A 13195-nucleotide genomic window follows, 5' to 3' on the forward strand; every position below is an offset into this window, starting at 1 on the left:
GAAGGAGAAAATGTAACCCAGTGTAGCCTATGTGCTGTGAAACTTCACTTGAGCTTGAACACTGTTGGTGCAGTTTAACATTATCCTCATCCTAAACCCAAAACACAGCACTGTACCAGCTTCTAGGAACAAAATTATCTCCACCCCAGCCATGGCCAGGACAGCTGTGCAAAGGCTTTCCTTAATAAAGTCAGACATCTATTTACATGCAATATAGTCACAGTTTCGTGTCATTTATGGCCTGTGTTAGGAACACCGACAGGTAAAATTGCTGGAAACTTCCAGGTAAAGAGGAAAAAGGGTGAAATGTTTCCCCATAAATATGGAGATTTGGGGCCAAGTGTAAGTACCTTCACTTGCCTGTGATTAACAAAAAGAACACTATCCCAAGGGCAATATTGTAAGAAAGATCTCAGGTGAGAAACAATCAGGATACACACACACTGTGGACTGGAAATGGCTGGAACATGTAAGCAGCCATCAGTTTCTAGGCACCAAATGGGAGAGACTCACTTAACTAAGAAGCAATGAAAAAAGCAATGAAAAATCACGATCCCAGAAGCATGTTGTGGGGAGGAGGTTAAAGAAAAGACAAGATAGGTAAGACCCAAAGACCCAGCCCAAAACTAACAAACAAATATTAACTTCTGGAATTCAAAAACAATAGATCAGAGAGAGCCATGACAGACTTCACATCTGCTTGCTTTGCCACAGAGGGACCCTCATGTATGGAAAATACCCCAAAGAACCCTGGGACTATTTTTTGCTCAAGTAACTAATTTCTCCATCTCTATTCATTAACTGCATTCCTCCAGTTCTCCACCATCAGAAACAGCACGAGATTCACAAAAGGTCTGCAGACAAACCACCCGACTAGCAAGAAATGAAGCAATTAATTTCACTACAGAAATATACTACACAAAAGTAGTGTGCCACACTCAGTCTAACTATAAATGCAATTTTCCTCCTGGGTCACCTGATGTAAAGTCCTGATATAGCATTTAGTTGGAACAAGACCCAATCCCTTAAAGAGCTTTTAGCTTCTAATAAATTTTCCTCTTACCCACTTAAGAGGGCCATTATATCCTAGTGAACACAAATTCATCTGCAAGCACAAAGTCTTTGTGACACACAGAATTACTCTAAGTCAAAGCCTGGGCTTGCATTCCCATGACTCTGATGATGACTTAGTCTGGGACCTGAGGCAAATCACGGAGTATTTGTTAGGGCATCCCTAAAAGTGGCACAAATAACTTCTTGTAACAGATATTCCAGAGCTTTATCAAGTATGTAGGCTGCTTTAAAAGACAAAAGAATTGCTACAGGGTTGCTTTTGATAGAAAATCTTCTTCTGACTTCAGTAGGAATTGGAAGAGGCCTTTAAGAAGCCTACTGCAAACCAGACATGAACCATGCAAAGCAGAATCTGGCTGAATGAATGCAACTGATGGCAGAGGATTTGTAGGGTCTTCCACGGCCACAAGAACTGCTTGTGCAGGCCCAAGCCAGAAGCTGAGCCCAAATGACACTGAGAAACACCAGCCTTACACTCACATTCTTTTAAGGCAGTTACCAACACAGTTCCTGCTTGGTCACATGGATGAAAATGTGATTCCAATCTGCCCTCCAAATGCAACCTGGTAATTTAAAAGCACACTGAAGTCCATTCAATTGGGAATGATTGAACAAAAAAGAAGCACCACTCATTCTAACTTAATTATAAATATGATGCTTCTTCACAGTAAATGAATCTTTCTAAACCCCAGTTAAAGTGATTGAACTGCTCAAAGAGGATTCTATTAAGTCTTGCATCAACCAGCCTGCCTTTTTTTGTCTTTTGAGGCAAATAAACAGATTTACAAGAAAACATTTGGTTGAAGAGTAAAGAGTTTCTTCTAAGAATCAAATCCATTCATGTTTTGAACTCATCTGCCAGCTTCTAGCTCAAGGCAAAAGATTTCTATTAATATTTATTTAATAATATATGTTTAGTATTTTACAAATGCTGTTGCAAATCCACAGACAAGGGTGAAAATCTTAGTAGTTAAAACAGTATTCCAAATCAGAGACCAACAGAGCTGAGTAGCAGCTCTGAAGCAAATTCAGAATCAAGAGAACAATCCTCCAAAGTCCTGCTCTCTGTGGCTTGTAATGGTTTGCCAGCAATGGATCCTTCAAATACAGTTTCCAATAGTTGGTGATTTTCTTGCACTCCTATAACATAAATAACTAGATATTTGTGCAGATGATGAGGTGACAAACATAACTCCTGGGTGAGGATAGTGGGAAAAGTCTCCATTTGTCAGGGTCTAATTCCTCACAGAAGTTTTACATCCTCTGGAACAAAATCAGTGATAGATGGACATGGGACCATGTTCTACCCACTGTGTTTAAGATAAACAGGTAGCTCAAATGATTCTAACATGTGCTATTTCTGCAGTCAAAAATAAACTCTCCAGTTCCTCTAGATGTTTGCTCTTACAAGCTTTTGCATAAAATTTCCCTAGCAGGCCATTTTGGACAGACAGTGTCTGCTTGTCCATTATCCTGAATGAGAATGCTTTTCACACAGCAGAATACTAAAAAAATCTAGACACTTCTTTAAAAAAAGGAAAACGACAATGAAAGAGGAGGTGCAGTGAGCCTACATAGTCACAGATTGGAGAGCAGCATTTTAAAAGGGAAACATTATTTATTGCACTAATACTGTAATTACAATGTCGTTTTTGTAGAACAATGACTATTTTGATTAAGGCATTCATCAGCAGCCCCACAGCTGAAAGCACCACAAGTAATGTAGAGATGTTCCAGTGCCCAACCACCCCTGTGAGTGAAAAACCTTTTCCTGATATCCAACCTAAACCTTCTGTGACACAGCTGGAGGCCATTCCCTTGGGTCCTGCCCCTGGCCACGCGAGTGAAGAGATCAGTGCCTGCACCTCCACCTCCCCTGGTGAGGATATTGAAGACCACACTGAGGTCTCCCCTCACTGAGTCTCACCCTTGGATGATCTCAGACACACTGAGGATTGTCAGAAGAGCATTAATAAACTGTTAAACAATCTGTAATTTATTACAGCTCTGGAATTTGTTTTCATACAGGCAGATCCAAGCCAGCATAAATTCAGATAAGGAAGCATGTATTATGTTACCTTGCACACTACACTCTGTTACAGATGAGAGTATTTTATGTAGGTCAGGCACTGCTTCCCTGGAGACAGAGAAAAAGCCATAAGGAAATCAGAGCAGTGTCAGGCCTTATTTCAGTGATCCAGCATACTCCAAAATTTCAATTATGCAGAGATTGTGTCTCTCTGGCCTTGTCTACCAACATACCAACATCAACTCCTCCAAGGCTAAGTGCTGCAGCCCAGACAGGAGACATCTCATGATGCAAACCCAGAGACAACTCCTTGCACTCATGAGGAAACGATAATGTTTTGTCAGTTGGAAAAAGAACAGAAAAATCAAAGTGATGGTAATTTTCAACTCATTGCAACACTGAGTTGCAAAAAAAGTTTTTGGGAGCAGAAGGCAGCTCTCTGGCCCTTACAGTGAGAAGAACAATGTTATTAAAAGAAGCAGTCTTGCATTTCTCTCTCCCTTTCCTTAAAAAAGTGAAAGAGGGAGAGAGAAAGCTGAAAGAGGGTCTGTGCTTCACTCTGGCTGAAAAACCTCTTTATCTCTAACAGGCGGAAGAAAAAGAATTTCAAGAAGCCAGAAATAAAAATGAGTATTTTTTGTTATATCTTGCTGTCTCAGGAGATAATTATCTATTCTTACAGTAAGTTCCCCTTTTTTTGCTATTGTACAACGGTATGCTTATATTCTGGCAGCTAAAAGTCTCAAAACACAATGTTACCTCTCCCTTACCTTTCCTAGCAGGGCTCAGAATTTATTTTTATAACACACCACCCCATTTTTCACTACCATTATCTACCTAGGAATTCCACCCTTATCAAAAACCTGAGAGATTCTCAAAGAGAACAGAAAGGTGTTTAACTGTGAAGAGATACAGAAAGAAGTACACAAATCACACACAATACTGCATTATAGTAAACAGGTGAAGAGTGTACAATGGAAAAAGAAAATATATGCACTCACAATATATTCACATTATGAATACCTTAATTCCCTTCTGTCTGGAAGGCAGCATAAATGCCCCTATATTCTACTTTGCTCCACAGTGATTTTCCTAATTTAAATAAACCAAGTAATCTAGAAAGGTTTTTCTCATCACACCTGTGAGAAACTGTTCTTACTGAGTCTGGGACCACAGGTAAGCAGGGAAATTTAGCTATCAACTCTGCAAAACTCTGTTGAAAGAGCAATCCTAAATTCTACACATCTACCCTTGTCCCAGATTAAGCTCTGTAAAGAGAGCTATTGCTCTTTTTTCCCTCCTCTCTCCTCAAATAAATGTACATGTCTGCAGAGCTGTGGATCTCCTTTCCATGCCATCATCCATGGTTTGGACTGCTTTCCCCCTCTGCAATAAGAAGTAAGCTATATTTTAAATGTAAGCCACCAGTATGGGCTAATTGTTTTCCTTACCCTGATTCCAAGCTCCACATTCTCTCCTCCATATACTTCCATGCCTTCATCCAGCAATCCAATCTCTTGGAAGTATTCTCTGTCTACTATGAAGCATCCAATCAGTGCAGGACTTCTGGAAGAATAAATCATCAGCAACCAAAATTAGCAGATAAATTATGAAGAATTTTATTTTTCAGGCACAGACTGTATTTATCATTGCTAGGTAAAATGATGCAGCAAAACAGATTCTTAAGAAAGTATTTCTCAAAGAGCTTTATTGAGCCTTGCCTTCTGACATTCCTAATTCTAAAGTGAAATGAGCACCATTGAAGGAAATTAGAGTCAAATTATTGGACATAAATATTCACCAGAGCAGTAAGGATTTCAGTGCTAGTAGTGTGAGATCCAGGTGCCCCAGTTTTGTTTCTGGGGCACCAGCCAGTGTAGCCTCTGTCCTTGCTAAGTCCTCAAGGCTCTTGCCTGTGACAATTGCAAATGATGTGCAGTTCTGTGTGTTTAGCCAGAAGCCAGGTTCAGCTAGAGCTAAAAACTTGTGTCTGTAAGCTTACCTAAAGAAAGAGATTATTTCTTGAATAGGACCATCCAGATACATTTTTTTAATACAGAATCAAGCAAAGCCTGCCTTTACCAGTGTAACATTAGTCCATTATCCTGAGCCAAACCTAAACAAATCACATAGCTTTACTGGATCAGTAAACTCTACCTATGTCATGGTGGGAACCTGTCGGGTCCGGCTGTCTGTCTCTGCCCCGACACGGGTAGAGTGGTTCTTGGGTGGCACGCGATGCAAAGGACGAGTCTGGACTCTTCAGCTTTCGGTCTTCAGGTTGTTTATTATTTCTTATCTACAAAATTTTCTGTCTGCCCAACAGAGGTCTGATCTGCAAGCAGTCACAGGCACTCTCTGACCACCCACGGGGCGGTCATGTCTTTTTATACTAAAATCTACGTACACAATATTTACCTTTATTTCCCAATGCTCTTCACCCATGTTAGCAAGTGCACCTTCACCATAAACCAATCCCCAAGTGCCAACATCACCACAGGAGATGGAGGACAAGAAGAAGAAAGAAGAAGGACAAGACACGCCCTGATCCCTCCATCTTGTCTCCATAACCCCCCTGTACCAAAAACCTTAAAGTCTATATCTCACCCTCTAAATGTGTCTCTTTTACACCTTTTACGCTGAAGTGATTCTCTTGTCCTCAAACTCTTGTTACTTCTGTGGATGGATCAAAATCAAGCCACCAAACACTCTTGGCAACATTCCAGGATTTTCGAGACCCCCAAGGGTTCTCCTGGCATCTCTGGACATCAGGAACGATGTGCTGAGATCCCACAGGAACCAACCAATTTTTACTACACAGAGCCAATTTTAGTCAGGTAAGAGTTCAGCCACAGAGGGTACAATTTCACCTTATGAGTAGAGAAGGATACAGAGTCATTTAGCCTTTTCATTTTTCTCCTACCTTATAATCCACAATTACAAGAAATAAATATGTGTTTTCAGATTATTATGCTGGCACTCTGGTAATGACAAGATATTAATTAGCAGTACAGGAGAAATCACCCTGCTTTTATGGAGAACACTCAAGCTACAGCTAGTGGACACATCTGCTTTCAAACAGATCATAGGCTGTCTTAATCACAAATTGTACAGTTCTACAGAAATCTATATATTAATGCCTCCAAGTGCTATAGTACCCGTTTTATAACAATGAAAGACCATCTTTGATGTATTTATTAATGAAGAAAATAGCAGTTAACATCAATACAAAACTTATGCTTCTTTAATGATAAGGTCCTTTTGCCTTTGTTGTTTTTTTTAAGTGTTTCTCAGTGCACCTGCTTCCCTTTGCTATAATTCTAAAAGAATAATGGAGGCAGATAGAAACCATCCATCAATACACATGGCTTTGTTTGTTGGTGTGTTTGTTTTAATTGTCCAACACACACATGCAGCATATTGCACTGAATTAAAAAATGTGCCAGGGAAAGAGCTAGGGGACAAACCTGAAATTCATAAAGTACATGCACTGCCCAGTCCTCATGTGGAACAGAGTTTAGGGGTAAGATGGAAAAGTCATTACTTTGTGTTTCACTACTTTTAATTTTAAAAATCATAATGGTTACTCCCTATAATTAATCACAGGATCATAGAATGGCTTGGGCTGGAAAGGACTTGAAAGATCATCTCATTCCAAACCCCAGCCATGAGCAGGTACATCTTCAAACAGATGAGGTTGCTCAGAGCCCCATTCAGCCTGGCTTTGAACGCCTCCATGAATGGACATCCATAACCTCCCTGGCAACCTGTTCCAGTGCCTCACCACACTCACACAGAGAATTTCATCTCAATATCTAACATAACCCTGCCTTCTGTCAGTTTAGAGCTGTTCCCTCTTGCCCTATCACTACCTACTTCTGTCCCTTACCAGTTTTCTTGGAATCACCATTTAGGTACTGGAAGGTGCTGTAAACCTCCCTGGAGCCTTTTCTTCTCCAGGCTGGACAACCCAAACTCTCTCAACCTGTCTTCACAGGAACATTTTTATAGTGTCAACAGAGTTCATTAACAGCAATAACTATTTCTAACGCTGTGGAAATTAACCCCTTTTTACGTTTGTCTTTGGCAAACCTGTTAATTTTTATCTCCTGCTTTCCAATTCTAGGTTCTGTTCATAGGTCAGTGCAGTTCAGAGGGTGTTAAACTGACAGAACCTGAGAAAAGTGCCTGCCTGCCAAGATAGCTGCTGGATGAAAAACAGCTGCCAGTGCTGTTTGAGGTTCTGCTTTCAGGAGGTAAGAACAGCATTCACACTTCCTTTCTGCAGGGAGCTGGAGCACAGGTACCAGCGCCCTCCTTGGAATGAATGTGTGTCTACAAGCAAGGCCTGTACTCTCAGCAGAGCTGCTCAGTGGGTTCAGAGGGTACTACTCCCCTCCCTGAGACAAAGGGATTGTTCTGTACCAGTCTGACAACACTCTGGACATGGGAACAAAGTGCAGACCCAGACTGTCCCAAAGCAAGGACCCAATGCAGCCTTTGCTCACAGTGTCACTGACCAGACATTAACTCCTGGGACACAGCACAGCTGTGCACCTATGTGACAACACTATAAAGAACACAGCTGTCAGGTCAGCTCTGCTTATGCAATGTAACTGCAAAGAAAATTCCATTTCTGGCCCGTAAGCACTAAATCAGCAGGCAAGACATTTGGAGAACAGAGTGCTGCAGAGCAGCCCTGCCTACCATTCCACTTGGGCAGGAAACCTGTTTAAAAAGATCTACTGAAAACAAAAGTTTCCTTTAAAAACATCTACTGAAAACAGGAGTTTTCTTGATGACTGTGTAGACATCAAGGACATTTAAGTATTTGAAGTTTACAGTCAGTAAAACCTATCACACAGCTGAGCCCACTTGCCCCCTGTCACACCCAGGAGAGCTTTTAGACACTGTAATTTAGTTATTTATTACCTTATTGGAGCAGTTGTGTTCTCCAGTTTCCACCAGGACTTAGGAGGGTTCAGATACCTGCACCACAGCTCCCAGTCAAAGCCTTGTGCTGAGAGGGGATACTCCTCTATTTCAAAATTATCATACTTAATGTTATCGAATGATGGAGAAATTACTCTTTTTCTGTTTTCTTTTATCCTGGTGAGCACTGGTTCAGCCCTAAAAAAAAAGAAATACACTGTTAAGATTATACCAATGCAAGCATAGCACTGATGGAAATCATGGAGTAGTTTGGTTTGGAAGGAGCCCTTAAAGATTATTTAGTCCACCACCAAATAAACAATATAGCAGCTAATGCTGTATTTTTCAGAAGGAGCAAAGTCTAGAGCTGTTATCCATTCAGAGCCCTTTCTGCCCCAAAATAATACACTGCAACATATTCTCTAGGAGGCTCTGTTGTTAACCTTGATTTGAGCTGGTGGATGGAAGAAATGAGTATCTGCATATCATAGAGCATTTATACCCTTGCTACCCAGTAATGATAACTTCAGGCTCGCAACACTACCAAGGACATCAGGAGCAGAGTTAATAATAGATCTATCCTAGAGACAGAAGCTCTTGCCTTTTTACCTCACTTTTACTTAAGGAGCAAGGGAGATATTAAATCCAGACTGAACACGTTAAAATACATTATTTTAGTTATGTTTACTTTTGCAGATTGGCCAAAATAACGCTTCTTTGTTTACACTGCAGAATGTAAAAGAAACATAATATTTTTTAATGAAAAGAAGATACATTCACCCTCATGGGCAAAGGGCTACATTACTGGAGGAGATTTTTAATGTGCAGTTTTCTAATATGATTTAACTACCTTGTAATTAGACCAGCAGATTACTCAAACCATGAAAATGTATCTAGATCATATTACACAGCACAAACACATTTTTCCTGCTTGTGTCCATGATTATGTCTGAATTTTCATTAAAAAGCTCAAAATTCTAACTCACCCTCTAAATGCCAGTCAGTAATTTACCACCAGTGCCTGGAAAAGGTCCCTGGGTGAGAGAATGGAAGGGGCACATACCAACCCACGTTGAATTCCACGTGGGCATCGAAGAGAGCGACGACCGGCGCTGTGGCTGCTCTCCAGCCGCTGACTCGGGAGCGGATCAGCCCCTCCTGCCTGCTGTGCCGGACAACCTTGATGAAACCTGGCTTGTGGGCATTCACCTCATCAACATACTGCTGCAGCTTCTCCTTGAGCTCCTCTGTAGGAGGGCAAGAATTGGGCGTCAGCAAGAGATGCCAGCTCGACAAGGTGTAAAAATCCGCGCTTTGTGTCGTAGATGAGCGATCCCCATCCGGGGAATGATGTGCTCTGACTCCATGATTCCAGAAGGCTGAACAAATCCTTTATTAAGCTTTATTAAGCTGTACTATATTACACTAATACCATATTAAAACTACACTAAAGAGATACCAAATACCACTAAAGAAAAACACATGACTCTCTGCAGACAGTCACAACACAGCTTTGACCCAATTGGCCAATCAGTCCAAACAACCCTCACTGGTGTCCAGCTCACAAACCACTTCTGGCAAACCATCTCCATGACACATTCCACATGTTCCAAACAGGAGCAGCAAGTAGAGATAAGAATTGTTTTCTCTTCTTCTCTGAGGTTTCTCACTGCCTTCCCCAGGAAAAGTCCTGGGAGAGAGAATTAAATCTCTCTTTGTTCAGAGAATGCGAATACCACACTTTCAGTAAAACAGGAGCAGCCTTCACACGGCTGCTCAGAACTCTCAAATAGTCAGTCTAAAAGGAGGCAAACAAAAAGGAGAAGGACCATGAATTATTTAGCAATAAAAAAATTTCAGATATAACTATTTAGCCTACATGACTGCCATCAGAATCCTGGCACTGTTTAAGAGTAACAAGCCACAAAATGAAGTGTCATAGCTACATAAGAGTATATTATTTTACTGTAACAAAAAACAAGCACCTGTCTTATATTTCCAGGAAAATAAATAAAATGCCTAAGTATTTTCCATGAATATTCTCTACCAATATTGCAAGAAAAAAAGAGAACTAAGAGTAAAAGGCATTATTTTTCTCTTTCCATTTTTCTTTCTAAACTTTGACAACTGGCTTCTGTCTTGACTAAAAAGTTCAACAACTTTCGCTCTTAGAACAAAGACCAGTAAAAGCTCTAGAGAAGAATCATTCCTAATTAAAGTATAATAACTCTTAGATCAACAGCTATTATCTCTCTGGTTTAAAGACCACTGCATGAGAAAATACAATGTGTGGAGTATAAATATTGTGTTCACAATTATTATTAACTGAAAGCAATGTTCACTTCATTCTTTATTAGCATTCCTATGTTCTATTTACATTATGGTATCGCTCAGAATTCCCTTTGGGACAATAAAGTCCCTTTATTCTGGATCTCTCCACAAATCCAGGAATGTCTTTGCTCTGATGCAGAATAATGCTCCTGTGGCTATTATGCTGTACTGGGCATTATCAAACCTGCATTAAAGCTCAATGCTGACTGTGAAAACCCTAGCAAGCCATTTAACTTCTCCTGAGGAACGGGTTCCCCAGGGAAGCAGTCACAGCACCAAACCTGCCCGAGTGCAGGAAGCATTTGGACAACCTCAGATACATTCTCAAGTGAATTTGGGGTGTCCTGCCATTGAGCCCCAGGCAGTTTGAGAATCTGAGAAATCAGCCTTTCACTCTGGGAGCTGCTCACCTCCAACAGATCTGGACAAGCAGCATGCTGGAATGGGTAATGGCACAGAAAATTAAAAGCAAGCACACTTTGTGAGCCATATTAAATGTTCATCCTTGGAAAGGAGGGGGGTGTGTGCTCTCTTGAGCTGACAGAACAACAGAGCTCATCAATTACAAGTTCATCCTAAAGTTCATCCCTGTTTGTGCAGACTCTTGGACATCCACCAGGTGTGATGCAGCTGTTTCTCAGGCCTTGCAGGACTCTGCATGCCATGTACCTTTGAATCAATGAACTCTGCATGAGCCGAGAATATCACAGAAAAATCCTGATTCTTACAGGTTTTCAGACAAACAAGAATTAAAAAGAAACAGTCTGCTGATCATGTCCCTCACAACATTTAAACTGCAGCAATATTTTAGGAATTGACTGGATATATTCCTAAAATTTTCAACATTACATTGCCAATATCTATTCAATTTGTTTGTCTGCAACTGCATCACCTGGAATAAACAATTTGAGCCACTTACATAGCATAGAGCACTCTTCTGTTTTGGATTTGACTTGCTGCTTATTGATCAATACACTTTTTCTCCTTTATCAAGTAAAAAAACCCACATTAATTTCCTTCACGCTTGTGCCAAACTCCATGTTCTTACTGCTCACCCCCGAACACACAGAGATTTGTAGCAAGCACAGAACTATCAAACCAACCACTAGCTAACAGCACATTAAATTGAAAAGAAGACATTTATGTTACTGTAATTCCATGCACCTAAAAATAGCACAAACCCGTTCTCTATTCCCAAAATGCAGCACTGCAGAGGATGACTATCAAAACGTGAAGATTAAAGCTTTGTTCTTGGTCTAAGTGGCTGCTCACAGCTCTGCAATACCAGAGGCTTTATTTGCCACAACAATGCAGCATCACCACGGAGGACAGAACTGTGAAAGGAAAGCAGGCTCTAATGGAGGACTCGGAAATCAGGAGCCTGGACAGAGTCATTGCTCTCTCAGTCACTGCATTTCAGTAAGTGGGCTACTCTTACTCCTGCCTTACGCATTTCCTAACGTGGACTGACTTTAGAAGCTTGAGTAAACACAAAATCTATTTCATAGCTAGGTGTAGAATGGAAAGAGATGGAAATGGAACAGAACCCAAACCTTGGCTTGCCACCAGCGTGACTTCAGCTGCACATCAGAGCTGTGACACTCCCTAGGCAGTGCACGCGTCTGATTTTCTGGTTACACTGCAGCTCTTTGCAGATCAAGTGGATGGCCTGAGAGCATCTCAGGGGGACGTTGGAGGCTTACCCGTGGTCAGTCAGCATGGAGGAACCATTCCCTGGGCTTCACGATCACCACAGGAGACAGAGCAGTCGTTTGCAGTCAGGCGCTTCCTGGCCTTTGTTATTTAAAACAGATCAGCTTTGCTCTGCAAAGGCAGAGTGCTGAGCAGAGCATTATGTGCTCCCTTTGTCTTACAAGACCTATTGGGCAGATTCTCCCAGAAGAAAAGATAAAGCTGTGGGAAAAATGGATTATTTTCACTCAGCCACAGGACAGAGATGACATGCTAATGAAGTTCAGAAAGTCACAATTTTGGAAAACACTTAAAGATGACATAGCAAAAGAGCTGAGACAGTTTTTTCCCCTATGCATTCCATGTTTTCCTGAGTTTTACATGAGAAATCTGAGTTAAAGTTAAATTGTATTTGACAGTTTTAGAGCACCCAGTCCAACTGGCCTGAATGATGGGACTCTCCCCCCAGAACTATACATACACTTTGCTATGGCTCTGATGGTCTTCAGCAATATAATTTCAACCCAAGTTCTTTTTTTTTTTCCACTTCAAGATATGTTGCCTGAATAATAAACAGGCTCCTTCATTAATTATTGTGCTTCACAGCTTTATGTCACCATAGAGAGAAGACAGGGAATAGGCAAATGTGTCATCTTCAATACACTGTTGATTCAGTGTCTAATTATGGAAACAAACAGGCTTATAAAGATAGATACATTAGCCTTTCAGTGCAGAATCTCTCAAATAAGGACTCAATTTGACTAAGCTGAATGAGGCTCTGCAATTGGAATGAAAGAGCAGCCATATATGGAATGGGAAAATGGCACTTGGAAATGTTGCACTCTACCACCTGTCTCTATATGGTACAGATGTCTGGAAAGCACAGCACAACTCTCCTCACATTCTACAAATGTAGAAAACATAATTAGTGTGCCATAATTATGTTTAATATTAACATAATTAAATTCAAACTCTTCTAAGAGGTTGTTTGTTTATTTTTAACAAATTGACAAAGATTTTGTTTGTCAAGTTCTCCTACTCAGTATGACAAAGCGGTGCTAAAGGATTCACACAATTTTGCCTTCTTAGGAATCGGAAGAAACTGGACAGGATGGAGAAAGGAGCATGAGGAGTCAG

General features: G+C 40.8%; 1 protein-coding gene across 2 annotated transcripts in view; it reads right to left on the reverse strand.

Moving 5' to 3' along the window:
• Positions 1-13195, reverse strand: part of GALNT18 (polypeptide N-acetylgalactosaminyltransferase 18) — a 222045-nt gene that overhangs the window by 71406 nt on the left and 137444 nt on the right. For both annotated transcript variants that reach the window (XM_054634744.2, XM_054634743.2), the window contains exons 5-7: positions 9099-9282; positions 8036-8233; positions 4555-4669 (exon numbers count right to left, since the gene is read on the reverse strand). In XM_054634744.2, coding sequence (XP_054490719.1) covers positions 4555-4669; positions 8036-8233; positions 9099-9282 — 497 coding nt within the window. The remainder of the gene's footprint in view (positions 1-4554; positions 4670-8035; positions 8234-9098; positions 9283-13195) is intronic.

The sequence above is a fragment of the Agelaius phoeniceus genome, chromosome 6 (assembly GCF_051311805.1).
Source record: "Agelaius phoeniceus isolate bAgePho1 chromosome 6, bAgePho1.hap1, whole genome shotgun sequence".
In the NCBI taxonomy this organism is placed as follows: Eukaryota; Metazoa; Chordata; class Aves; order Passeriformes; family Icteridae; genus Agelaius; species Agelaius phoeniceus.